The sequence below is a fragment of the Panicum virgatum genome, chromosome 5N (genome assembly GCF_016808335.1).
Source record: "Panicum virgatum strain AP13 chromosome 5N, P.virgatum_v5, whole genome shotgun sequence".
In the NCBI taxonomy this organism is placed as follows: Eukaryota; Viridiplantae; Streptophyta; class Magnoliopsida; order Poales; family Poaceae; genus Panicum; species Panicum virgatum.
Window position 1 is genome coordinate 72068082 of NC_053149.1, and position 26218 is coordinate 72094299.

Below are 26218 nucleotides of genomic sequence, written 5' to 3' on the forward strand. Positions count from 1 at the left end.
ATGAATGGGTTATGGTGCTTGATTGAGGGCAAAGGAATGAATGTGATTGGCAAGGGGAGCTCACCGGCGACGAGTAGAGCACGAGTAAGGGGCCTCATGTTGGAGTAGAGCGGTATCGGTGTAGATCGGGTTAAGTTCATCCTTGAGGGCTTGGGGAAGATGGAGAAGAAGCTTGGAGATGTCCTTCTCCTTTGTCTCCGGCGAGGAAGAGGTGGCCGAGGTGGTGGATGAGCTCGTCGGCGTCGTTCTTCTCTAGTCCTCCGTTGATCTCCGGCGAGGGTGGGGTGGATTTGGTGGGAGGGTGTGAGTTCTTCCTCTATGGCTTGGTTGGGGAAGAGAAGGGAGATGAAATGAGTGTTCTATTGGAGAAGAGAGGCAACGGGGAGGGAAGATGCGCTGGTGGTGGTGGGGACACAAGTGGGGCCGATGAAGATACGTGGCATAGCTTTCTTTGCACAGGCGACACACACACAGGGGCCTCTCGCGGACCATCCGCGGTAGAGGAGAGGTTTACGTTACATGCTAGTTGTGTACAGAAACTTCTTCTTTTACTCCAACCTCCAAAACTGATCTTCCAAGTCTCTAAAATTTTCACCAATTTTTGTGTTCATACTAGAAATCAAGAGCAACCCATTTTGTTTGGAATTGGTAGAAAATCTATTGTGGATTTGAAATGAAAATTCTTCTCGAAATGCTATTTTTGGGTTTTCGGCTAAGTTGTACGGCTTCAAGATGGTTTCCTAAAATCCAAGAAAAATCACCTAAATTCAAGTTTTTCAAAGTAGTATTTTATCAAAGTAATTCCCAACATAAGTCATATAATAAAAATGCAATTTGCTTCACAAAGCATGAGTTCAAGATGCATTAATAATTCAAAATTAAATTCAAATGCATTCGAATGAAGTACAAAAATTTTTATAACACTAACAAGAATGCTCATGATGCAATGCTTAACATGATAATTACATTTGGGTCGTTACACCGACGATGAAGCCGATGGCGATGGGCGCGATGACGCCGAGGTCGCCCTTCTTGGGGTCCACGGCGGTGGCATATACTGTGACCGAACCGCCAAATTAAAACTCTAAATTAAGCGTAATGGCCGTCATTTGAACACATCGGGCGCATTAGCTTAATGTTTTGTTTAATTTGACAGCCCTTTCTCAGCCCACATCCCGATCGAAACATCACCGATAGTCTCACGCGAAAGTGAACGCAGATGGTACAAGCATGACAAACATTTGAAAAATACAACAATATACATAAGATTCTACCTTAAGTTTTACAAACCAAGTTTGGATACATATATAGTTATAAAACTTTACAAAACCGGAATTTAAGGTTCGAATAGAGGGAGGGTCTACAACTACCAAAAGTGTACCCTAGGGAGATCCCTAGCTAAACATCTGGCTCCACCACCTCCCATCCCTCTGCATCCCGGCGGATGAACTTAGCGCAGCAGGGACAGAAGTCTATGTCTGCGTGTCCTGCAGTAATGTTTCAACAAAAGTCCTGAGTAACTAATACTCCGCAAGACTTACCCGACCAGTGGGTATAACCTAGCCCACATATCTAGACATGCAAGGCTTTTGGCTGGTGGTTTATTTTGCAGAAAAACGTCTAAAAGTGGATCCTTAATTTCAATATTTTTTCTCCAAATTCTATATGGATTAATCATAATCTAATATTTGCATGGCCATCTAGAACAAACATGGTAGAATATTAATTACAATTCAAAATAGAACCAACATATATAATAAACTCCATGTTCCAACTCATATTGCTACGATGTGACTCGGTGATCAAGGTGCACATGTCCGAGAGCGACTGATGGCGAATCGATTCAATTTAACCTTGTAAGGTGGACCTAACCAACATGGCACGCGAAAGCCCCGTCGGACCCCACGCACCAATTTTTCCCCTCACCGCCTCGAACTACAGGACCGCCCCACCATCATATGGTCAGCCGAGCTCAACGTGAGACCACCAAAAGTAAACATATGCATCCCCATTTCTCCGCGACTACTCGACTACCCCAGGAGGTGAGATGGAGTCCTGTACTTTCGAGGTGAGGCAGTACTCGGCTTACCGTTTCGACAACCTCCTACTCCCGGCATGCGGTTAGTACAGTTCAAACATGATCAACAGGGCCAACAACGGCTCGGTCCTTAACTGACACAGGCGGAACTACACCTCTCCCGCCCGGTCTTTCTTTCATTCCAAGACTTTCATCCCAAGATGAGTAACTCATAAATGGAAACATAAAAATATCCTATATCTCGCGAGTAACCAAAATTACTCGACTTCTAACGAACCCTATCTAGCATAGCATTTCTATCGTCCTATACATACTAGTATAACTCAAGGAAACCTAGGGTTCATGCAACTAGGGTTACAAACAACTCCTAAACGTAGTGTACAAGTAATAAATACATATATAGGTGCCATAATTTAAATTAATAGGATGCGCACCGGGGCTTGCCTTCGGGCTGCTGCTCAGAGCTGGGGTCAGACGGGCCTTGGGCCGGGTTCTCACGCCTCTCCTCCTGGGCTTGCTCCGGCTGCTCCTGCGGTGCCGCAATCACATCAAATATGGCGCCCTCAACTGCGGATGCTACACGAATACATATGAAATGATTGAGTGCAACCCAAACTACATAATCACTATACCCAAAATAAAATGTCCTGCGGACTGTCCGCCACCGAAGGGCGGACCGTCCGCAGTTCAACTTCGCAGACCCACCAGAACCTCCATCGTCTCTGGAGAATTTCTAGACTGACTGGCAGACTGTCCGCGCCTCAGTAGCGGACTGTCCGCAACACACTCCTGCAATCCCACCAGAACCGACTACTTCTCTGGTCAAATTTCAAATCTATACTGCGGACTGTCCGCTCACCCTTAGCGGACTGTCCGCTCACCCTTAGCGGACTGTCCACAACACACCTACGCCAATCCACCAGAGACAACGACGTCTCTGGACGAATTTCTAATCCTAACGGCGGACCGTCCGGCCCCCCTTGGCGGACCGTCCGCAGTTCATTCTGCCAAACCACCAGAGACGACAACGTCTCTGGACAAAATCCTAGACTCTACGGCGAACTGTCCGCTCTCCAATAACGGACCGTCCGCAATTCAACCCTGCGAAACCCTCCAGAGACAACATCGTCTCTGGACAACTTCTACTTGACCAGCAGACTGTCCGGCCCTCCTAGGCGGACTGTCCGCAGTTCACATCTTTTGACACCGCGCGACAGGCGGCAGCAGGCACGACGGCGGCGGCGGCGGCCGTTCACCGGCGCCGGTGGCGCACAACGGGAGGGGAAAAAGGCCGGGGAGTACAAATAACTCACCACGAATCCATTCCCGGGGTCGGTTCGGGCGGAGGACGGTCGGAGAGACGGATCGACGGTGGAGCAAAGCTCAAGAGGCTCCAATGGTGACCGGTGGTGGTTGGGGCGATTCCGGCCGGGGAGAAGCCGGGCTGGGGGTTGGGGAAGGTGGAGGAGGTGCTGGGGAAGGTGCTCGCACGAGGAATCGAGGTATAGTGGCCGGAGGAGGGAGATCGAAGAAAGGGGGCGACGACGGGGCGAGCGGACGAGCTCCGCTCGTCTCTGGTCGACGGGAGGAGGAAAGGAAAGAGGTGGAGATGATAGGCGGGTCCCACAACCAGATAAATATCTGGGCGTTACTTTGGCGGACCGTCCGCCGATCCCTAGCGGACCGTCCGCCGATCCCTAGCGAACCGTCCGCGGTTTTACTGGGTGTTACATACACGGTGTAGACGAGGCCGAAGGTCATGACGATCTCGAAGACGATGGCGTTCCAGGTGCCCACGTCGGGGGACAGCGATAAGGCGCCCACGGCCGCCCGCCGGTGGCGCTCTTGAGGAAAAGGCAGGCGACGACGGAGCCGAGCAGCTGTGCCACCCAGTAGACGACGGTCTTGAAGAGGGTGATATTGCCGCCCACGAAGGCGCCGAACGTGACGGCCGGGTTGACGTGGCCGCCGGAGATGTTAACGCCGACGGAGACAGCGACGATGAGGCGCCGAACGTGACGCCGCCGGGTTGACACAGGTTTTTCACTGCCGAAGCCAGTTTGGAGTTGGAGCCGAAAATGAGCTAGTTGAAGGAGAAAAAAAAAAGGGAAGGAGCGGTCAGCCTGAGCCGGTGGAACAGGTTACAGGCCCACATCCCGACTAACAGCAGACAATAATTACTCTATTCGTTTGGCTGTGCCTAATGTGTGATGCTGATTTATTATAAGAGAAAAATACTGCTAGCTAATGACTAGTGTTGATTGGTGTGAGAGAATAACACTACTATCTAGAGTTAGCTAACAAATCTAGCAAAAAGAGTGAATACCTGCAGAGTGAAAATGACAGGGCGGGCTTCCCAACAATGCCAAGATGATAGGGCGGGCCTCCTGGCCAGTGGGGGACAGCCACGTGGATGAACAATTGACAGGACGTGGGAAATCCAAGCGGCTGCCTCCGACGTGGAGTTCTTTGTCTTCCTCCGCATTCGGCATCATCATCTATTTTGTTATATTCTCTTCTCCGCTCCGATTTTTAGGAAGAGTGGTTGGCAACGTATTTTCTGTACGCGTCTTTGGTTACAAGAAATTCGCTATGTTTACTCAAGCGGGAGAGATGATGATGCATGGTCTGGAGTTGTCTGATTATGAGAGGCGCCAACAAAGTTCAGCCACAACTCAGCGGCCTGCCTACTACATTATAGAATCTGCGTACAAACCGCAGCCATCAAAAATAAAATATCCCAATTCACTGCAATAATAATAATAAAAACGATACCTCTTCTGAGAAAATGTCAAAGACTGACAAACCCAGTCCCTCATTCACCTTCCCAACAATGATGGTACTGCCTGTGCCGGTACAAGTACATCAATCATCAAAAACTTTCAATAAAATACATAACAGACATCAACTTACACACAAGACAATATATCACCAGGAGAGGGCGCTTCCCCCATATACGAATATCTCATTTTCTAAATCCCTCACCCATTGGCATACTCTATTGCACATCTTGATTGCTTGGCTCTGCAAATAAGTATAATCCAAGTTAAATCACTAATGTGCTATATAACCGCAGATGGCACCTGCAATTAATCCATGCGCCCTAAGCCATACATAAGGACTACAACAGCAGAGTCCTGCGCTCACACCACCACCACCAAAAAAAAACAAAATATACATGCACCAACCTTATCAGCCAGTGGATTAAAGGCTGCATAGAGCTCAAAGTCCTGAGTTATCCAGCAAAATAGAACTGCAAGAAAAGGAAAAGACAAATGAACTAGTTGTTACATTACATAGCCAAATATTATGAGCAAGCAAATTTGACATCTTTGGCTGCGAATGTACTCTTGATAGCATATGATTTCTCTGGTGCATAACTAGTACCAATAGTTGATATCAATATGCACAGGATGAACCATGTGATGCTACTGTTCATCTCACAATTACGATGCTATACTAAGGTATTCTTTACCATTATTTGCACTGACTAGCGTCAAGGCAGAAAAGAACAGCAACCTATAAATTTGGTATCTATTTTGCAACTATCCCCTAGATATGACAGCATGGTTCTTAAGGCGTCGCCAGTCGACAACTAGGCGTCCAGGCATGCTCCGGGTGGTAGTGTCCCCCTCACCTTGCCAGGATGCCTATGGCGCCTCAGGTGCAAGGCGTCCTCCTGGGCGTCCAAAGGCGTCGTGGAGGATGAGGCGGAGGATGCCATACATGGGTAGCATGGGGGAAATCGAGCGGGGCAGCAGGAAATTGAGGGGCAGGGGGAAATTAGGCGAGAAATGGAGAGACGGGCCGAAATCAGGCGGTAATCGAGCGGCAAAACCTGCCCAATCCTAGCTTAATCGTGAGAGGGAAACAAAAGGGAGAGGGAAATAGAGACGAGAGAGGGAAAGAGAGGGAGGTGAAGAACTCACGGCGGCGGTGCGGATCCCCGGCGAGACAGCGACGGGCAAGCCCCGTGACCCCACGCGTCTCCGCCTGTTCTCTACGAGGCCACAGCCACATGAGGCTCCGCCTCCTCTACACCTCTGTGCAGACCCGCCTCTGCTGGTCCACAGCCCTGTGCGCCCTAACCTCCATGCGCCTCCTCTGCTTGTCTGTGGCCCCATGTGGCCCTCTGCAATACTGCACTGGCCAGGCACCTTCAATCTCCAATCTTCTCGAGTTCCATTCCTCTTGCTCTGCTGCTCGTGCTTCCCTTCCCTAGTCCCCTCTACTCTGCTGCTAGTGCTTGCTCTGCTCTATGCCTCTACTGCCTACTTGAGTAGTTGTGTGTGGCTCTAGAAAGGGGTGAATGTATGGTACAAGAGCTCAATAAAGGTATGTAAATGCTACTAAAATTTTCTGCCACGGTTTGTTTAGGATATGCTACTAAATTATACGCCTAGGTGTTATGAGGGGGCTAGGTTGCCACGAGTTGCCTTAGCACGTTAAGAACCAGGTATGACAGGCTCCCTGTTCTCCCGCACTATATTTCTACTTGCAGGACAATCCATGTTGATATCAGCACACTTGGGAGAGGGTAGAATCTATATGGGTCCCACAAGGATGTACTTGAAGTGGAACAAAATACTCCACTTTCCTCCTCTATGTAGAAACATAACTGACATATAGAATGAATTACACATTTCGATAAACATCCACAAGCCTAACAACTAGAACAACGCACTATGTACAATCAGTCAACACAGAATTTTACTCCCTCCATCCCAAAAAGAATGCAACTCTCGCTTCTTGAGGAGTCAAACAATGACCAAATTTATAGAAAATATATTATTAATATTTATGTTACAAAATAAGTATCATTTGATTAATCATGTATTGTATTTTCATACTAAATCTATTTGGAGACATAAATTTTATTATTTTTTTGTACAAATTAGGTCAATGTTGAAATTGTTTGACTTCTCAGGAAACAATAGTTGCATTCTTTTTGGGATGGAGGGGCTAAGTCTGCTTCAGCTCTATACGCAAACACTGACACAAATCAATGCACATATGTGTACTGTACAGTGCTCACAGTTTTGTTCATAGTTATGTCACTATGATATAATGACTTAGTTCATCTGACCTTAATGTGCAATCCTGGTATCATGTGAGTGGATACTAGAATGTGTATGCTTTATAGAATAGCTTGAGCATCCAGAATTACTATCAGTAAAGGACAGACCCAGTGCTGGTAGCTCCCACGTGAGTGGGGTCCGTGGAAGGAATAACCGAGGCAAGCCTTTCCCCTGCATGCATGCAGAGATGCCGCGTCGAACCCAGGACCTTTTGGCTCAGTGGGGTGACTTTAACCACTGCGCCAGAATTACTATCAGTGAATCACAATTTTTCTATACTACGGAACTATTTTGTTGCTAGTGCTTCCGAATAGTGGGACTTCAGTTTTTGGGTGCTAAAGATGACTCACCATAATCCTCGTCTCTTCTGAATTGAGTTTTGTGTGGACCTGTTGCTTTGTCGTGCATGGAGGCATAAAATTTTTGGTAAGCTTTGTACAATCTGCATATATGAAGTCGCCTTACAAAGAAGATTGACTACTATGGAAATGAATATGTAGTGTCATCAATATACATACCTCTTCTGCTGCTTTCGGTTGCTAATGGATGAGGGGAATTCAGATGATACATACTGGTCAAGGTAGACGCTTTTGTATATAAAATGCCAGAGTCCAGCAGGTCCTCCGATTGCCATTTCCGAAGATAAAGATTGGGAACTCATATCTCGAGACGACTGAGGCTGGGATGCAGATTGAGAAGATGGATCGATTGGGAGATCCTCGACATGCAGCGCACTCTCATGTAAAGATCTTTGGACTTCGGTGAGGACATTTGACTTCAATAGAACATTTTGAATGCGGGTCCTAAGACATTGTTTACAAAAGAATAGTTGATCTCAGTTCAATTTTAAGCTTAACACACATTCAGGCACCTTGTGACATTAGAATCATGCCGACTCATTTATTTGTTAACTCACCTGGAATCTTTGAGATCATAAAAGGCATCTGATCGCGTAGTAAGCAAAGTCACGTATGTATGTTCCTGACAAGAATGCACTCACATTTAAGCTCCAAATCAACCCTCAATACAAGTCACACAAAAGAAGAAAAAAAGTGAGATAGTGCATATTAAATGCCGGATGTCAAATTCCTAGTTAGTAGTCACTACTACATTTTGTCAAAGCTCCATGTTCCTCTAAATTTTTTTTGAAATGTCTCAATGTGCTCTTATCTGTGGTCTGCTATTCATTCAGATCCTCAAGGACTTCTATTTTAATTATCTCCCTTAACATCTGTATTAGTTTCTTTTCAAACCCTTATCTCCTCATTGCCAGCCATGTAAAAATAAAAGAGTTAAATACACCAGCGGCCCTCGAACTTGTCCTCAGGTGCCACTTAGGTCCACGAATTTGCAAAATCAAAATCTGGTACCCTGAACTTGTTAAGTTGTGCCACTTAGGTCCATAACCCTTCAAGCGGCATGAATATATGCAAAAAAGCCCTTGAATTTTATCATCTTCTATATCTACGTCCTCCAGCCACCCCGCCTCGCCTGATGCCGCACGCCGCTCGCCTCCGGCCGCACCCCTGCTCCTCCGTGCTTCCACGCGGGCCGCACTCCGCTCGCCTGCCGGCCAACGCGGCCGCCTGCTCCGCCCACTCGCGCGCCGCCGGCTCCGCCCACCCGCAACCTCGCGCGCCGCTCTGCTGCCTGCTCCGACCCACGCGCCGCTGGCTTCGCCCGCCCGCCGGCTCCGCCCACCCGCAGCCTCGCGCGCCGCTCTGCTGCCTGCTCCGACCCGCGCGGTCATGCGCCTCGGACGCCGCCGGAGAGGCGCGAGGGGGAGGGGAGGCGGTTCCCCTGCGCACATGCGCCTCGGACGCCGCCGGAGAGGTGCGAGGGGGAGGGGAGGCAGTTCCCCTGCACACCGGCCGCCAGAGTCGTGCTCGCCCGGTCGCCGCTCCCGCGCAGGCTGCTCGTGTCGGCCGCCGCGCGAGCAGGTCAGCACGCCGGCCGCCACTCCCGCCGTGTTCTCCCACCACCCGCGCGGATCCGGCGTGGTGTGGCCGCGTGCGGGGGCCGGCGGATGGCAGCGAGCGGCGGGGCAGAGCCGGATCCACACAGGGGACCGAGCAGGGGAGGGAGGAGGGGTGCGCGCCAGCCGCTCGTCGGAGGTAGGGAGGAGAGGTGCGCGCTAGCCGTTCGCTGGAGGTGGGGCGGAGGGGGTGCGCCGGCCACTCGCCGGTGGTGTGGCGGAAGGGGCGAGGAGGGCGCGAGTGTGGCCAACGGGGGTGGGGGCGTGTGAGAGGAGGGGAAAAATGGGCTTTTTTGCATATATTCATGCTCCTTGAAGGGTTATGGACCTAAATGGCACAACTTAACGAGTTCAGGGTGTCAGATTTCGATTTTGCGAGTTTGTGGACCTAAGTGGCACCTCATGACAAGTTCGAGGGCCGCTGGTGTATTTAACTCAAAATAAAATAATACAGTGTATACAAAATACCTGAGCTCAAATTCATAGTTACTACCTACATTTTTTTCCAAGACCACGTTCCCCTAAAAAGGAGAAGAAAATTTTCAATGTGCTCCTCTTTGTATTCTGCTACTTGTTCAAATCCTCAGGGATTTTTATTTAGTTATCACCCTTAACCCTGTATTCTTTTCTTTTCAAACTCTCATCTCCTCGCTGACACCTGACAGTTTCACGGTGCACACTGAATTTCCCTCAAAATCTGGTTTTCAACAGATGCATAACTGAGACATACTGACCAACTATAGAGAGTAATACATCATTATCAGTCATCATTGACAATTTGTAAGCTGAAGTTTCAGCAAAAAAACGATAAACGAATACAGTTATTCAAATGTATAAATTTCACTTACATCGAAAAAGTGAACATAAGCATACAAGAAGGCCATAGGATTGTATCTTGGCAGACATATGGGTGAAAATGATTCTGAAGTTCTGCATAAAAAGACAGAAACTGTAAGAACAATGGTTCAAGGTTGCAATCCTTCATTTCAGAGTAAATCATGATTACCTAAAAGATTCAGAGGACAGTATGAAATTCGCAAGTAATAAAATATCATCAGGATGCAAAGTTGCCTTTTGTGCTCCCACAAGACTAATTACCTGAAAATAATCAAGAATGATATACATAAAACATAAAAAAGCAGGACTAGGGGACTGGAAAAAGAAAATTCTCTAAAGATAGCAAGCTCTTATAGTAAGAGCAAGATCATAATCCTCATATCCATACCTTTTGTGTACGGATAACTAGTATCACAGTAGAGAAAGAAGTGTATCTATGTTCGTGAACCTCTTGAAGGTGCAAGTGGAACCTAGTGTGTGCTGATAAAAAACTAATATCGGAATATTGACAGTCGGGATTTGATAAAGCAAAGTGAATTTTAACACTTCACACACGGCTAACAAGTCTTATGTAATAAGAATCACAGTGCAAGTTCTGGCATGAAGTTGGACAAACCTTGTGCTCACACATCAACAGTGCAAATAGAACCCCTGAATCAGCAATGTCCTGCAAAACTGCACTAGCTGCCTGCCTTGTTGATTGTGCAAGAGGGAGGCATGTGTATGCATGAAGAAACGTCGCCGGATTCCTGTCCAGCCATTTGATGGGATTCCCAGTGAATGCTTCCAAATATTTATTCAGCATAAAATGAATTCCAAGCAAAGAAAAAAAATCTAACTGACCAGCTGAATGCATGTATAAGAGATAGGAAAACTGCATCAGTGCCACCAAGCAGTGGTGCCATATCGAATTTGGGATTCTTCTCAAAGCACCTATTGACCGACTTTGTCAAAATAAGCAACAACTGCAATTTCCAGAGAGAAGTCAATATAAGGATGGAGAAGGCATATCTGCAGATATATAGGCAGAGCTGAGAGTTTGTAAAAAGACATAATAGTATTGAGAGATGAATGCAGCAGTAGAAGCACCTGACCATACATGAGCTCTAATTGCCCCCTCAGTCCTTCATATGACTCTTCCGTGCAACTTATACAGACTAAATAGATTGGTCCCTTCACAAGGAAAACGATCTGAAAGACAGCATGCAAAGCATTTTGGAATAAGAGGATGGGTTAGTAGCATTAATTATTCAAGTCCCAAGCATGGCTTTTACAGTCTGAAATAAGATTGAATAGGCTTCTCGGTCTCCGACCTGATGTTTGCCAGACCTCACAAATTTGATATGGTCACCACTGGAATGAGATGAAATAAGGTGAGACATGGGTGAACAAATGAACAAAGTCACAAACGCCACGATATATACCTGTTCTCAACAAAGGAAATGATTGCTTGCAGTGTAGCAGAAAAGCCGGCTAGCTTGTGCTCGTCTCCATACCTGAAAATTACGACAATGCTAGCAGCGTTATGGTCTTGGTTCAGAAAATGCTTAGCCGTAGTAGTGGTGGAATGAATTCCTGGTGCACAAGTGGTCTCACCTGGAATATATTGGTTTGCCAGAATTGCTCAAGATGAAGAAATGTTTTTTCCTCTTCCTCCACGAAGATGAGGCATCGTCCTGAAAAATGGGCGCGGCGGGCTCAGTGATCCAGTCAACTGGGAGCAGATGGGCGGCGATTGATACGGCAGGCATCCTGACGAGCTCACCTCGTCGAGATGCTTCTTGTCACGCGGCCAATCCTGGGCGGGTTCGGGGTCGGGGTCATCGTCGAGGCTGCTTCCCCGCTCGCCGGCGTAACCGCTGCTGCTGGGGCTGGGCGGGGAGACGTCGTCCCCGTCCCTGTCGTCGTCGCGGAGGCCCTTCCAGGCACAGGTGCTGCTCCCGCCTCTGGACGCGGCGGTGAGGTAGCCCTCGTCGTCGTCGTCGTCATCGTCGAGGTGGTGCTCGTGGATCTCGAAGTCCGGGGGGAGGTCCCTGCCGCCGCGAAGAGAGAGGGCGGCGAGCCTGGCTCCAGCTTCGGCTTGGGGCTCGGCGTCGGTGGGGTTGGGGTTAGGGTTTGGTGGTGGATCCATGGCTATCTTTCCCTTTGCTCCAGCTCCCTTGTTGGCTTGTTCTCTTCCCCCCGCCCCCCCCCCCCTCGGCTGGCTCAGATCAGATAGATCCGCGCTGCTCTTCTCTGCTTGACCGGCTCCCGGGCTGCCACGCTGCGGCCCAGCCAGCCCGATAATGAAATGAACGCCACGGTAACGGGCTCAGAATCGCTTGATCCAGCCAGCCAGCCACAGCCTACGCGGTTCGGTACCCGTACATACAACCAGCAGGCACTGCCTAGCAGGATTAGGCCTAAGCACCTCGCAAAAAAAAAGATTAGTCCTAAGCAGGGAGAAATTAGCATTCTCGCCATCATGAGAATCTGGTTTCGCACTTTTGCCATCCCTCAAAGTGGATTCGCAAATATGCCATCATCAAACACAGGGAACCAGCACAAATGTCATTTTTGAGACTTTAGAGCTGATTTAATTCATAACAAAAAGAAAAGAACTTATCTTTCCTATTCTACCCCTGCATCCCTTCACATCAAAACGGAAGGCAGGAACGGATCGCTGCCTCCTCCCCCGTTCCTCCCGCAAAAAACGGATCGGGGGCGCCGGCCTCCCGTTCCTCCCGGAAAAAAAAAAAGGATCGCTGCCTCCTCTCCCGTTCCGTTCCTCCCGCAAAAAAAAAAAAAGATCGCTGCCTCCTCTCCCGTTCCTCCAGGCGCCTATTTTTACATAATTTTGAAATCATTTCGATCAGACTTTTTACAAAATTTTGACAGCATTTCAACATAATTTCGATAGAAGTTCACAAATATATTAGATATCACACTGGCATGAAAAACATAAGTTGAATCCATACATAAGTTCTCACGGTGACACAAAAAGACATAAGTTCACAAATACAAGATGTCGGACTAACATAGTTTACTAAGATAACACAAATTTCATGCTCAGCTTGTCTTTTTTCTTGGGATCAACTTCCTCGCAGTGCGCTTAATTGTAGCCATTGTGCCTTCTCCATCAGAGTAGGCTGCGGCCGAGCACAGGTTTCTTCTTCCATCAGAATAGAAAGCTGTCTGAAAATGTACAATAGACAGCACAAAATGTGTTCAGAAATGATGAAATATATTTGAACATGTGAATAAAAAATGTCAGAAGTGATGTACCTTCTTGTCAGCCTATTTGGACTCTCCTGCAATATTGTTTCCCTTGTTCTGGTGGGAGTTGTTACTTGAGGTTGGCCACTTTCATTCTCAGGAGGTTGGCCAATTTCATTCTTAGGCTGCTTTTTTTGCTCTTTTTTTAGGGAGTTTAGCATTTGGGCCATATTTAGTAGTATTTGGCCTTGCCTTCCTTTTTGGAGGCTTCTTTGTACCATTAAGTCTGCACTTATAGCTACTCTCTCAATGTCCCAATTCACCACATCTATTGCATTTCCTCTTCCCTCTAATCAGCTGCCTCTTCCCTTTAGAAGCCTCAGCAGCCTCCAATTCAGCATCTTTATCAGCTTGATTTACAGCCTCCTGGGCATCTTTCTTAGTTTTGCCACCACTACCACCTTCCAAGCACCCTTTAATTCTCAGTTTCCTCTATCTTCCAGGCCCTTTTTTATCTAATGGTGCTCCAACACTAAAAGGAAGGTCGACTTTTGGCCAGTGTGTCTTATCTGGAAGTGGTTCTATGAGCCTTTTATATGCATCTTTGAACCTCTGCACTGAGTAATAGTCATGAACAAAATCCTCTAACTTTACATCAGCACTTTGTTGGGCTGTTATCAAGGCCAAAGCATGCTGACAAGGCTTTCCAGTGTGCTGCCATTGAAGGCAGGAACATTCATGCAAGTATGACTTTCACAACATGTCTATTATGTGTGCTGGTAGTGTCATGTACCTCTGCAGCAAAGCAACTTGCTGCCTTCACAACAGTCAGGTTTCCTAATCCTCTAGTCCTTGCTTTCAGCATAGTTAGGACAGCAGGTAGTATCTTACCCTCAAGCTTCTCTGAAATCTGCCTTCTCTTGTTCCATAACATCATTATCATCTCTCTAACTTTGTCTGCAAGCTCAACCACAGGTAGGTCTTTCCAATCTCGGGATAAGTCTATTTTACAACCTCGAACTAGTCAAGAAGTCCGTTTTTCAACCTCCTACTACGAAACCGGGTAACCTAGGCCCTCGAACTGGCAAAACCGTCCGAATCACCCCCTCGAGCACTGTAGCAAGCTGTTTTGAGGGCGGTTTTGCTACAGTAACATTTTCGAATTTCTGGAATTTCACACCTCTCTCAATTAAATAAAAAAAAGCATAGTTAATATTGTCTAAAAATCATGATATTTTTTTGAGAGGTAGATAAAAAGACAAGGAATTTATTTTGGCTAGATGTGATACATTAAACATAATGAAATTTGAATTATAAAATTTTAAAAATGGGTAGAATTCAAAATTTCTTGAATTTTTGGGTTAGCTAAACCTTTGATAAAAAATGAAATAAAAATATGATAATTCATAATTTTTTATTTAGTTTAATAAGGTATTTTTTATTGGCCCAAGTTTTTATCAATGTTGTTTTTCAAACGGTTTCGTTAGTTGGAGGTGTAGGATGTCCGGTTTCGTAGTTCAAGGGCCAAAATCGGACTATCGTGATAGTTCAGGGTTGAAAAACAGACTTTTCCCTCCAATCTCTAATCCAGTTATTAAAACACTCTGCTAAGTTGTTAGTAACATAGTCACACTTTATTTCAGGATTGAAAGCACTTCTCATCCACAACAATTTGTGGTGGTTCTGAAGCCATTCCAATACATCAGGGCAAGCTGTCACAATTTGATGGAAGAAATATTGGAACACTTCAGGCCTATAGGTTCTTGCTGCAGGATATATTTTTGAAAAAATGTCTCCACCAAATCTTTTTATAAAATTCTGCATTAGATGCCTAAAGCATTCTCTATGCTCAGCTTGAGGGAACACTTCTCTGACAGCTTTCTCTAAACCTTTGCAAGCATCGGTGCAAATAGCAAGCACTGGTTGGTCTCCTATGGCTTTGTGTAGTTGAGTCAAAAACCATGTCCAGTTATCTATTGTCTCACCATCTATGAAACCAAATGCTAGAGGGTATATCCAATTATGACCATCTATTGCAGTAGCTGCAGCCATATGACCATTCCACCTACCATTAAGTGCAGTTGAATCTAAGCAGAGAAACCAAACATGTCACCTGCAAAATAACAATGAGTTAGACAATATACCAATAGTTAAAATAACAATGATGGAACTGTTAGTCAAAGTTAAACACCTTAACAGTTGACTTATCAGGTTGCCTCCTTCCAACAATATGCCATGGGCAATCTTCCACATTGCAGTCCGCAATGTATTGTGTCTTATCTATTTTCACTAAGTGCAGCTCGAACTCCTCATTGATTGCAAACTGCCTCATAGCCAACCTAAATTCTTCCATGTTAGGGTACACAGTGCCAATGTCCATGCAAGACTTGTTTGGGTCATAAACTAAGATTCTCTCCCCTGGTACATCATCCTCAACAGGGATGGCAGCCCCAACTGTGTCCATCTCCTCCTGACATGTTTGGTTCCTATTTTCATGACCGTCTCCCCCCTTTGCAGAAGCTTGCTGTTCTTGAGATCGATTTTCTTCTTCCTCAGTTGTCAAACCCAAAAGAGAAAAAACATTATCCTCATCAATAATTTCTATCCTTCCCTCACCCTCTTCATCAACTGTCTCAACAATCTGCAGGTTATCCCATTCAACACCTCCATAATATTCTATAGTCAATGCATTGCAACTAACATCACCAGATCCATGGTCTACATCCTTTACATGCTCCTCAACATCACAATGGTATGCTACAGCATCTAACCTAAGCTCAGGCTCCGCATCGAGCCTGGATAAAGTGAAAGCAGGTGTATAGTTAGAATGGCATAACTAAAATGGTGTTTACATCTATGTTAGCAGACTACAAATGAGAACAACATCAAGGATAATCAGCAAGGATAATGCATACCTAGAAATTAGAGAACTCCAACTGCAATCCATGGAGGAAGGGGCGCCGTTGTCGTCGACTTGCCTGGGCGGAGCTGTGTGGGGAGGGCGCCGCGGCCCGGGGGTAGAGCTGCGCGCAGAGAGGGGCGCCGCCGCGAGGGCGGAGCTGCGCGCAGAGAGGGGCGCCGCGGCCTGGCCGGAGCTGGCGGGGAGGAGATCTGCGGCGCGCCTGGAGGAGCAGGGAGGCCGGCGCCCCCGATCCGTTTTTTGCGGGAGGAACGGGAGAGGAGGCAGCGATCCGTTCCTGCCTTCCGTTTTGATGTGAAGGGATGCAGGGTAGAATAGGAAAGATAAGTTATTTTCTTTTTGTTATGAATTAAATCAGCTCTAAAGTCTCAAGAATGGCATTTGTGCTGGTTCCCTGTGTTTGCTGATGGCATATTTGCGAATCCACTTTGAGGGATGCAAAAGTGCGAAACCAGATTCTCATGATGGCGAGAATGCCAATTTCTCCCTAAGCAGGATGCTTCAGCACATTCAACAAGTACCCATTACATAAAAAAAGGTATCAGAAACAGAAAGCAACATCTCCAATCATCATAGTAAGTAGACAGTTAATGCAAAACAAAACCCCCCTTCCTCCACTGCTCCAATTATAATTACACTTCCAATCTCAAACTACACCTCACCCAGCACCACCAAGAATCTGGTACAGTCTAAAGGGTCACGCAAAAGAAGAGAAGAGAAGGAAACGAAAACTGCAATTAGAAGTAATAATCAGACAAAAATTAGCCATACGGCATCAGATAGCATCTCAATCTAAATGGCATGCCACCAAGAGGCGCCTTAGCTATCCACAACCACAAGTCCTGAAGTCCAGGAGCAACTTTTGGTAGTACAATATATAATAAATATCATCCGCCCAGAGCCATGCCTGTTCTGTTATGTTAGCCCACAACATCTGTAACATCTCTCAATGTGACTGGAAGCTGCCTTGCATGTTCCCTGGGGGTCAGTCAAGCAGAGCCAATTAGTTCAGTCCCATGGATTAATGTACACAATCTACTGGACCGCCTATATTAGTCTACGCTGACGGAACCCTTTGCTGAAGTGAGGTTGCATCAACTTCACATACAAAGCATTCAACTGCACCAGTGAATCATGATATCCCTGCTCGACAATCCTACCACCATTCAACACGACAATGTTATCCACATGTTTCATCATCGCCGCCCTGTGTGCGATGAGAACCGTTGTCTTGTTCCCCATGATCAAGGTGTCAAGGGCTTCCTGGACCACTCTACTCGACTCAGATTCGATAGCAGAGCTGGCCTCATCAAGCAGTAAAATGGGTGCATTCTTCAACACCACACGAGCAATGGCAATCCGCTGCTTCTGCCCAGGAGTCAAATCCACCCCACGCATTCCCACATGTGTGTCATAACCATGAGGCAGGCTGCTAATGAAGTGATGGGCATTCGCGATTCTGGCAGCTTCTTTCATCTCAGATTCGGTTGCATTGTGCCTTGCATATATTATGTTTTCTCTTATGGTTGTCGAAAATGTAACAGGGTCCTGAGGAACCAGCCCCATGTGACTCCGCAGCCATCTCAAGTTGAACAATTTCAAATCACGGCCATCCAACAAAACTTGCCCGGCATTTGGATCATAGAACCTCTCTATCAAAGAAACTATTGTGCTCTTCCCAGACCCTGATACACCTACCACGGCAACAGTTTGTCCTCCATTGACTCTGAGACTAAAATTACTCAAAACCATCATCTCAGGGCGCGTAGGATTGCAAAAATCAACATTCCTGAACTCAATGCTCCCATACACGTTAGGGGGTTTCAGGCCACTGGCATCATCTGGATCAATCTTGGGTACACGATCAATAATCTCAAATACTGAGGTCAGGGATTTCCGGCGTTTCAGAATATAGGGGGCAAGGCCAAATGGTTCCACCAGTGCAAAAGTCGCAAAAGAGAAGACAATGTATTCTTTGAGAGCAGTTACCAAACTAAGATGTCCATCCTTCACAGCAGCGGCTGTATACCACAACAGAAGTGCATTGCACGCGAAAAGAAGGAACTGAGAGAAGCCAAAGGCAACACCAATGCCCATTCCATGAATAAAGCTTTTCGTGAGAATATCTCCAAGCTGCAATCTATAAAGTTCCATTATTTTGTTACCAGCACAGAATGCCACCACAGTATAGATATTCCTCACAGCATCTTCAAGAACCAAAGAAGCTTTCCTGTGCATCTCCTGGATTCCCCTGGAAAAGCCAGAAAGCCACATTTTCTGCAAAAGAGCAACCCAGGTATGAGGCCAATTAAGCAGTTATAAATGAGAAAATTTACTATTTTTTCTAAAGCAAGCATTCAAGACAACTTCATGCTATCCCATTGAGACCAGAAGTGGACCTTTCCTTTTTTTTAAGTTACTAGGTACACAGAAAGTGCAGGACTTGTCACAGCGACTTAGATCGGCAATATGTGTAACTGTGCAAAAGTTTTGGTGCTATTTGTTAGCGCCCATAATACTATAGGCCCATATGGCCCATGAGGTCACCTATATACTGCTACCTCCACTAATGGAGATTGTCGTGGGATTTCTAGGGTACCCACAGCCGGGTGGCCGGCGGAACGCACCCGCCTATTCCCAGAGAGGGAGTGCTCGGGAAGGTACTAGGCGATTGGGCTAATCTAGCTCTGAGATAGGCACACAAGAACATACGATCTAGAGTGGTTCGGGCCGCCGGAGCGTAATACCCTACGTCCACTGGAAGAGGTTTTGATCTCTGTTGTGTATGAATCTATCCTCTACCGGGTCTTGGCTCTCACCCAGCCTGAGTTTTTCTTCTAGCGGGCGCCTCCTTTTATAGACCAAGGGGTGCGGATACATAGGACGTTGGGGCCCCGACAAGTGGCCCAACGTGACTGTGCAGCATACTGCGCAGAGTAGTCAAATGGCTACAGTGGTTACGAATCTTTCCTCCGATACGCTTCCATGCCCTGCTAGCCCTGTCTTCTCTTGTCCCGTCAGCAAGGTGCCCGTTGGGGGAACGTAGCTTGCGGCGTGACCTGTTGAGGCTATTATGTAGATGTCATAATGGGTGAAGCCGAGCCGTCGTATCCACCTGTTATGGCAGACTGACAGGCGCGGCGTGGGCGGCGCCAGCAGCCCCACTATGCATCTTGGTAATACGCGATCAATAGTGCCCCCTGGTCAAAGAATTGCCTCGGCTTCTGCTACATCAATGCGGACGTCCTCCTACCGCAATGAATACAGCGGTAGGTGAACCTTAATATGGAGACCAAGCGGCTTTATATACGTGTTCTGCGCTTGCAGACACGTGGCGGCCCCGGACCACCCCGAGGCGGGGTGTCGATTCCTTCCCTTGGCGAGGGGTCCGGTTACTATACCGGGGGTCCGAGACCCCAAAAGGGGGTCCGGGATTCCGCGGGGACCTGGACCTCCACGGGAGGTCCGGAGCCTCCGGCTGTTCGGGCTGAGCGTCTGCTTCTTCCGGAACACGTGGTGCTCCCGGACCTTTCCCAACCAGAGGACGGGTCCGGGACCGTTGACGGGTGAACAGGGCTTCCGGATCGCAGGGGTTCGGCTGCTGGACATAGTTAAGGATAACTAGAAAGCTCTTCTTGCCTAGACACAGCAAGAGGGGGTACCCCAATCCTGGGGTACTGACAGAGATCTTCATCTTCCCAAATCCCCAATGTTAGTGACACTATTCTTCTACATATAAAGTTCCATAGAATACATACTTCAAAATTTAGATGAGAGAATAAAGCCATATAAAAGTACATCCACATAAAAAATCATGTTGAATGTTGAAAATAGAAGAGAGCTAACCTGTGCAACCGCGGAAATGATAAGGATGGGCAAAGTTGCCAGTGCAACAAGAGCAACACGCCATTGTAGTAACATACCAAGAAGAAGTGCGACAAAAATGGCAGATGTGTCCTGAATGAATATAGAAAGCCTGTTGCTGAAAGCAGCGCGAACAAATGTTGCATCATTTGCAAGTCTCATTGACAATATGTCTGCACTATTGTCTTCGTCATCAAACCAGCCAACTTCATTGCGCAGAATTGCTGGAATACAGTAAACATGGTGTCATAAGGCTGATGTGTCAACAGAAGTTTTACTATAATCCATCCACAATAGGATTTAGCAGCATCATGCTTTGTATCAGATAAACAGGGTGTGATAAGTCTGATGTTTCAACAGCACTTTACTACAATATATCCACAATAGGACCTAGCAGCGTCATGCTCCGTGCCAGATAATGTGCTTTATTTACAGATATTGAATTAGATACTTTATAAAGGTAGGTTGAGCCATCAAGAATAGTAGAATACTATGATGGGATTATAAGTCATACCTGAAAACATCATCCTTCTTACACGCTCAGTCATTTTCTCTCCCATTATACCAAAATAGAAGTGCTGCAAAAAGTTAGCTAGTACAGTGATTATCCCCATGCCAACAATGAATGAGCAGTACTTATTCACTTCATCATGTACATCATGGACACCTATTTTGTAGTACGCCACTACTATTAGAGATATCGTATAAGCAAGAAGAGGATTAAATGAACCAAAGCAAGCAGCACCAGCACTTCCTAACAGAGCATAAAAATATTCTGCAAGACTAAGCTCTGCAAGCCTCCAAAAAGATGGTGCTTTTGTTTGTGGCTTCCTGGAATCCTCAGCGTGGAAACTATCAAATATATCAGGAGGGCGACTGAAAGTCTTCGAGTGGGAGCGCTCATTTTTGGGATCAGAAGTCAATAATGGTGATATTGGTGATTCTGGGTCTGACGTATTTGAAGACTGCCGGTGCAGCGGGACATCAATTTTGGGAAGATCAGGCAATTTCATTTCAAAACTGTCCTGCCTTTTGATGGATGGAGCTCTCTCAGAAGCAACCATTGGAAGTCTGGCTTCTGCCATTTGCTCTGCAGGGGGGCTTTGAATATTTGGTGATTCATGTGAGTTATGATTGGCATCTGAATTTCGGAACGTGAGAAAACCATGTGTTTTCTGAAGTGACGGTGATTTTGACATGTTTGGAGAAGACGACTCTTGAAAGCTGTGGCTTGCTGATGAATCCCTTTCAATTTGGAAGGAACTCAGCTCTTTGTAGTTTCTGATTGGTGTCCTGAAATAATTCGGGAGGAAATAAGCGCTTCAATTAGCCCACAAATAAACTTAGGTGCCAGTAGTAAATCAACAAAGTGTTAATTTCTATATACCAAAGACCTGAAGAATAAATGTTTCGTGCTGGTTGCAGCTAGGTAAAATAATAGCAACAAGTCTATAATAGGTGCATTCTAAAGAGCTAAATTAAATTGAAGCCGCATAACATAGCATAATAATAATCAAATTAGTGCTACATGTGAATTTTTTAATATATATTAGAAGCTAATAGCACTTTTACAAACTTTACTGTCCATTTAGACATAATGCTTGACACAAAGTGCTCAACTAGATGCATGTATAAATGAGGTTCACAAAGTAAATCACTTACAACAAAGCCGTTAAATTCCAAAAAAATCGTGTAGGCAGGCTAATGCAAGTCACTTGTAAACAAAAGTATTTAAAGAGAAGCAAATGCACAGATGATTAAGGACCACCGGTGGAGGGTTATGCATGCCAAACCATACATCTAGTTTAGCGTACATAGTAAATGGTAGCACTAGTGTAAATGATGTTACCACATTTACTAGGTAAACATAAACTCAACGATAGCAATGGCTAAAAGAGGAAAGTATCACCACCATATCAGAATATAAAAACAATCAAACCAAGTATGATATGATAAGGAACCAGAAGAAAAAAAAAGTAAAAAAACATGTAGACAATTGAAGTATTTAAACCACCACCAATATAGGGCCAATCCGTTATATGAACATGTGGTGGTAGTGGTACCAGTTAAGAAGAATTATTTTCTAATTCCTGTCTGCAATGGCATTGAAAATAGACTAAGCAAAGGCAACAACTATTGACAGAGAAAACCAAGAAAGTTCTGCAGCATTCAGACTAAGCAAAGAAATAATTAAGGTGTTTTTAAGGAATCAGCATACTGCCGGTTGAAATGGACTAACCTCTTTGGAAGTTTAGCTGCTTCTTCACACCTAAGAAGTTCAGCATAAAGGCCATCGAGGTTTAACAATTCTTCATGTGTCCCCATCTCAACAAGTTGACCTTCCTCCATTACTGCTATATAATCAGCATTCCTGATAAGACTCAGGCGCCGAGCTATGATGATGGTAGACCTCCCAAGCATTAAAATGTCTAGTGCTTCCTGAACAGCTTTCTCAGCCTCGAAATCAAGAGCACCAGTGACCTCATCCAGTAGAAGAATTGATGGATTTGAGAGCACAGCACGAGCAATGGAAAGCTTTATCTTTTGTTCTTCTGTCAGAGAAAGGCCAGCCCGACCAACCTATCTCACATTTAGTTTTAATCAAATAAGAATGTTACAACATAAAAAAAAAGCAGTTTCAATAGATGACTGTGATATAGCTGGTGTAGAACCTGTGTTTCATATCCTTTTTCTAGTGAACTGATGAAAGCATGCACATGAGCTGTTTTCGCCGCCTCTTCAATTTGGTCAGTTGTGGCAGATCTGCCATATGCTATATTTTCCCTAATGCTCAAGCTCAACAAAGCTGGTTCCTGAGTCACAAGTCCTATTTGGCTTCTTAACCACTCTAGCTTCAAATTCTTGATATTCTCCCCATCCAAAAGCACTTCACCTGCAACATATAAGCATAGCCCCACAGGTAATGATAAACCACGATCAAGGTAAAAATAAATATTAAGTAATACTCCCTCCATTCTCTTTTGATAGCTATATTTCAAAAACTCAAATGTTCATAAATGATAGCTATATTTGCTATTTGCATGGACTATGGCAATAAATAGCACTAGTAACTAGGAGTTCCCAGTTTAAACATTGGAGGACCAAAAAAAAAAATCTGTGTTGCATTTATTATATGATAAGTAAGGTTATTTTCCTTGGTCATTGTGTCAATGTGAAATATAGCTATCAAAACAGAATGGAGGGAGATTGCAACTACAATACCTAAGGTTGGGTCATAGAAACGTTCCATTAGAGGAATTATGCTGCTTTTTCCTGAACCATTTCTTCCTACTAGAGCAACAGTCTTTCTAGCAGGTACTGTAAGGTAGAATCCACTTAAGATGGGGATTTCTGGTCGGGACAGATAACTGAAGTAGACATTGCGGAACTCGATGTTGCCTTGCACTGAAGATAAGGTGTGGCCATCCTGGTTTACAGTAGATGTTGAACGGCTGATCATTTCGTATAGTCTGTACGCAGCAATGCGTCCTTGCTCAAAGGAATAGAAGTTTGTTGCTGCTTGATTAAGTCCACTACAATCAATTTCAATTCAAATTTGACTAAGATGAATATCAGGGTAAAGTTTCAAATTAGCTAAAGGAAAAGACTTAAGAGCTATAAGCTTACAGTCCACTCAAGATGATAGCAAACAGAGCTACTACAACTTCACCGCCATTAGCTCTTCCATGTGAGATAAGGAACCTCCCAACCCAAAGTTGTAAGGCACAAGAACATATGGCAAGCCCATATGTAAAGCCAAGACCAAGACCTTGCACCAAACTTATGAGTATTCCATAGCGCAATGTTGCTTGAAGTGAAGTAGCATAAGAATATTTTGCAAGGGTCTCATTTGTGAAGGAGTACAAAGTCCTAATGTACAAGATTGCCTGCAAAACAAGCATTGGGGCATGTTTTATTTCCCAACTTCCAGTAAACCAGTAGAACACAAACAAATTAAATTATCCTAGTTGAAGCCATGCACATTGTAAGTGCCTAACTTAAAACAAGTCTTCAGGTTTTCAAGACCTAGGTGCTCCATGTTGACATTATATTAACAAAAAAAGTATACGCTTTCTATTTGTTTCTATTTCCCTAGTGGTGCTTCAAGAATTCAGATGCCATCTCGTGATGGACATAGGCTAATGATTTAATAATAGATATTTCATAGGATCTTCATTTGGTTCAATCTCCATGCTAGATTATGCAAATTCTGTTACTTAATTACGCACAGTTTGCTTTTTAATACATTTAACTTGCCAGCATTGCACGACCTGTCCCAATGGGCTCTTCATTCAAAAATAACAACAGTTTGGAGAAATATAATCAGTCTATCCTATAAGTTTACCCTTGTTTAATGACGCAACATTCAAACTTTTCTTTCAGGGGGAAAGTAAAACATTTAAACTTGATTTCGGCATGTCTCGTGTTTTTTGGGGAAGTCAAAAGAAACAAAGGTTATTTATAGATGGTATGCGAGCATCCTATGTAAGATACAACAAATTACGAAATCAGATAAGGTACACACCTGTTCAGCAATGCTTGCTGCCTCACCATAAGCATCCTGAATATTTTCTGCAAGCCTGTGGAGAAATATGTTTGAAATTCCTCCCGCAGCAACAATGAAGGGCCCGGTTGCTAATGTCAATAAAGCTATTTGCCAGCAGTTGACCAAACCAATGACAAGACCGCCAAAAAATGTAGCCATGTTGTGAATATAGTTTCCAACCTAAAAGCAACAAATTACAAAGCAATCAGTATACGGTTATATATAACAGAAAGATAATTGAGCATGGAAGGAACACACCTTCTCACTTAGAGCAGACTGAATGAGCAAGACATCGCTCAGTACTTGACTGACAATATCACCGTTGTTGCCGTAGGTATCAAAGAAACTCATGTCTTGGTTCAACAGGACTTGAACATACTTGGATCTAATCACTGCCGTCTGTCTTTCCCCAGTCAAAATCCAGCACGAAACCTCTGAAGATATGAGAGAATTGAGTAAGTTGGCTTTCACCCTTGTTATATAGGGCACGACCTGGGTACGGGGCGTTGATTGGGGGGACTCCCTCATCTTACCTATCCATCCAGCAAAGAAAACGCCAATGGCTATATAGAGGAAGTATAAGGCGTGCTGCAGAGGGAACAAGAGCCATGTAAGACCTGTGTGCCTGTTGGCAACGCAAGTAGCAGCAGAAGACAAGAAGGGCAAAGTTAGCAGCGGGGGGCGAAGAGAGCAATTGCCTGGTTGATGTTGTGGAAGAGGTCGTGCGTGTGTCGGCCATGGAGCGAGTTGATGGCCCTCCCGAAGAGGTGGAGGTAGACGACGAGCGCGACCCCGTGGGCAGCGGCTGCGAGGCTGCCGGCGGCCATGAGCGCCCAGTCGTGGCGGTCGGCGCAGGCGAAGAGGCGCTTGAAGGGGACGGCGGCGGGCGGCGGGTCGGGGTCGTCGTCGGCATCGTCGAGGGGCGGTTGGGCGTCGTCGTCGGGCGGCGGGGCGCCGTCCCCTCCGCGGCCGAGGTCGGCTGCGTAGGGAGAGGGCGACTCGGGCGGCTCGGAGGTCTCGGAGACGGGCGTGAGCGGCTGGACGTGGGGCGGGGACCAGCCGAAGAGCCCCCGCGACACCATGGAGCTGAGCTAGGGTTGCTGCCTGCTGGGGAGGGGTCAGTGGGTTGCTGCGGCGGCGGCGCGAGATTTGAATGGCATGCGACTTGGGGAGGAGGTTGCTTGCAGTGTTGAGTGGGTGGGCGTGGTTCAAACAAGGGGAGCTCCGCTCTGCTCAGCTAGCTGATCCCTGCTCCGGAGAGGCGGCGGCGGCGGCGGCGGCACTCCTACTCGGGTCGGGCTCGGGGGGGATCGCTGGGGGGAATTGGAGGAGGCAGCGGCGGGGCGGATCGATTAGGCCGTTGGGGACTGCCTGCCTGTGTGCTCTGCTCACGGCTGTGCCCACCATTCCCAGGGGCGGATCTTTTCCCATTTTTTTCTTTCTTTTCTGACTTTTTATTTATTTACTTATTACTTACTTGCTGTCCTAGACTCCTAGGCCTTGTTTGGTTTGGAAAGAATTGCAGCGCTAGTGAATAGTAACAAATTTTGACCACTAATTATGGTGTCAAACAAAATCAGTTTACAAAACCAACTTCAGAACCCCTGCGTTAGTGACTCTGAAGAATCTAATGAGGCATTTGACCGCGCGATTAGAGGATGGTTACTGTAGCATCACTATAGCTAATTATCGATTAATTACCGTCATTAGATTCGTCGCGAAAAGTTACACCCATCCCTAAAAAAGTTTTGCAAATAGACTTCAT

The 26218-nt window shown here is 45.9% G+C and overlaps 3 protein-coding genes, 1 long non-coding RNA gene and 1 pseudogene across 9 annotated transcripts; all 5 read right to left on the bottom strand.

Moving 5' to 3' along the window:
• Window positions 1-849: 849 nt before the first annotated feature.
• LOC120672554 lies at window positions 850-4558 on the bottom strand (annotated as a pseudogene).
• Window positions 4559-4583: 25 nt separating this feature from the next.
• On the bottom strand, window positions 4584-12181 carry LOC120672552 (vacuolar fusion protein MON1 homolog). Of its 6 annotated transcripts, none has more exons than XM_039953033.1 (16): window positions 11694-12179; window positions 11525-11604; window positions 11353-11424; window positions 11242-11281; window positions 11018-11119; window positions 10772-10893; window positions 10545-10677; window positions 10098-10189; window positions 9940-10021; window positions 8033-8097; window positions 7635-7919; window positions 7467-7558; window positions 5227-5291; window positions 4971-5062; window positions 4814-4884; window positions 4584-4728 (listed from the first exon to the last, which is right to left on the bottom strand). In XM_039953033.1, exons 1-15 carry the CDS (start codon window positions 12057-12059, stop codon window positions 4854-4856), a joined length of 1719 nt encoding a protein of 572 aa, XP_039808967.1. In that variant the 5' UTR covers window positions 12060-12179; the 3' UTR covers window positions 4584-4728; window positions 4814-4853. The 6 variants fall into 6 exon arrangements, 5 of the variants coding, with proteins under 5 accessions (XP_039808967.1, XP_039808964.1, XP_039808966.1 ...); XR_005674197.1 differs by having other exon boundaries at window positions 4681-4742; window positions 4952-5062; XM_039953030.1 differs by having other exon boundaries at window positions 4658-4884; window positions 10772-10939; window positions 11028-11119; window positions 11694-12128.
• Window positions 12182-12818: 637 nt separating this feature from the next.
• Window positions 12819-14244, bottom strand: LOC120675573. The gene is made up of 2 exons (XR_005675392.1): window positions 13193-14244; window positions 12819-13102 (listed from the first exon to the last, which is right to left on the bottom strand). It is a non-coding gene; the product is annotated as an uncharacterized LOC120675573 (long non-coding RNA).
• A 491-nt stretch (window positions 14245-14735) lies between these two features.
• On the bottom strand, window positions 14736-16313 carry LOC120675572. Its single transcript, XM_039956770.1, has 3 exons — window positions 16039-16313; window positions 15315-15918; window positions 14736-15236 (listed from the first exon to the last, which is right to left on the bottom strand). The coding sequence occupies exons 1-3, from the start codon at window positions 16068-16070 to the stop codon at window positions 15195-15197; spliced, it is 678 nt and encodes a 225-aa protein (XP_039812704.1). The 5' UTR covers window positions 16071-16313; the 3' UTR covers window positions 14736-15194.
• A 239-nt stretch (window positions 16314-16552) lies between these two features.
• On the bottom strand, window positions 16553-25850 carry LOC120675571 (ABC transporter B family member 20-like). The gene is made up of 11 exons (XM_039956769.1): window positions 25152-25850; window positions 24987-25041; window positions 24712-24887; window positions 24433-24633; window positions 23535-23794; window positions 23130-23440; window positions 22580-22800; window positions 22147-22487; window positions 20422-21200; window positions 19890-20131; window positions 16553-18320 (listed from the first exon to the last, which is right to left on the bottom strand). The coding sequence occupies exons 1-11, from the start codon at window positions 25533-25535 to the stop codon at window positions 17091-17093; spliced, it is 4200 nt and encodes a 1399-aa protein (XP_039812703.1). The 5' UTR covers window positions 25536-25850; the 3' UTR covers window positions 16553-17090.
• Window positions 25851-26218: the final 368 nt, after the last annotated feature.

Excerpts from the sequence above, each read along its gene's own strand:
- LOC120675571 (XM_039956769.1), bottom strand. The coding sequence starts at position 25,535 with ATGGTGTCGCGGGGGCTCTTCGGCTGGTCCCCGCCCCACGTCCAGCCG. Across the intron at positions 23,441-23,534 it reads GCTATCATCTTGAGTGGACT|TGGACTTAATCAAGCAGCAA; the intron begins GTAAGCTTATAG and ends AATTGATTGTAG. Across the intron at positions 21,201-22,146 it reads GCAGCTAAACTTCCAAAGAG|GACACCAATCAGAAACTACA; the intron begins GTTAGTCCATTT and ends GAATTATTTCAG.
- LOC120675572 (XM_039956770.1), bottom strand. The coding sequence starts at position 16,070 with ATGGATTGCAGTTGGAGTTCTCTAATTTCTAG. Across the intron at positions 15,919-16,038 it reads TGGAGTTCTCTAATTTCTAG|GCTCGATGCGGAGCCTGAGC; the intron begins GTATGCATTATC and ends CACTTTATCCAG. Across the intron at positions 15,237-15,314 it reads CTGATAAGTCAACTGTTAAG|GTGACATGTTTGGTTTCTCT; the intron begins GTGTTTAACTTT and ends GTTATTTTGCAG.
- LOC120672552 (XM_039953030.1), bottom strand. The coding sequence starts at position 12,059 with ATGGATCCACCACCAAACCCTAACCCCAACCCCACCGACGCCGAGCCC. Across the intron at positions 10,940-11,027 it reads AGGGGGCAATTAGAGCTCAT|ATATGCCTTCTCCATCCTTA; the intron begins GTATGGTCAGGT and ends ATATATCTGCAG. Across the intron at positions 4,885-4,970 it reads GGGGGAAGCGCCCTCTCCTG|GCAGTACCATCATTGTTGGG; the intron begins GTGATATATTGT and ends GTACCGGCACAG.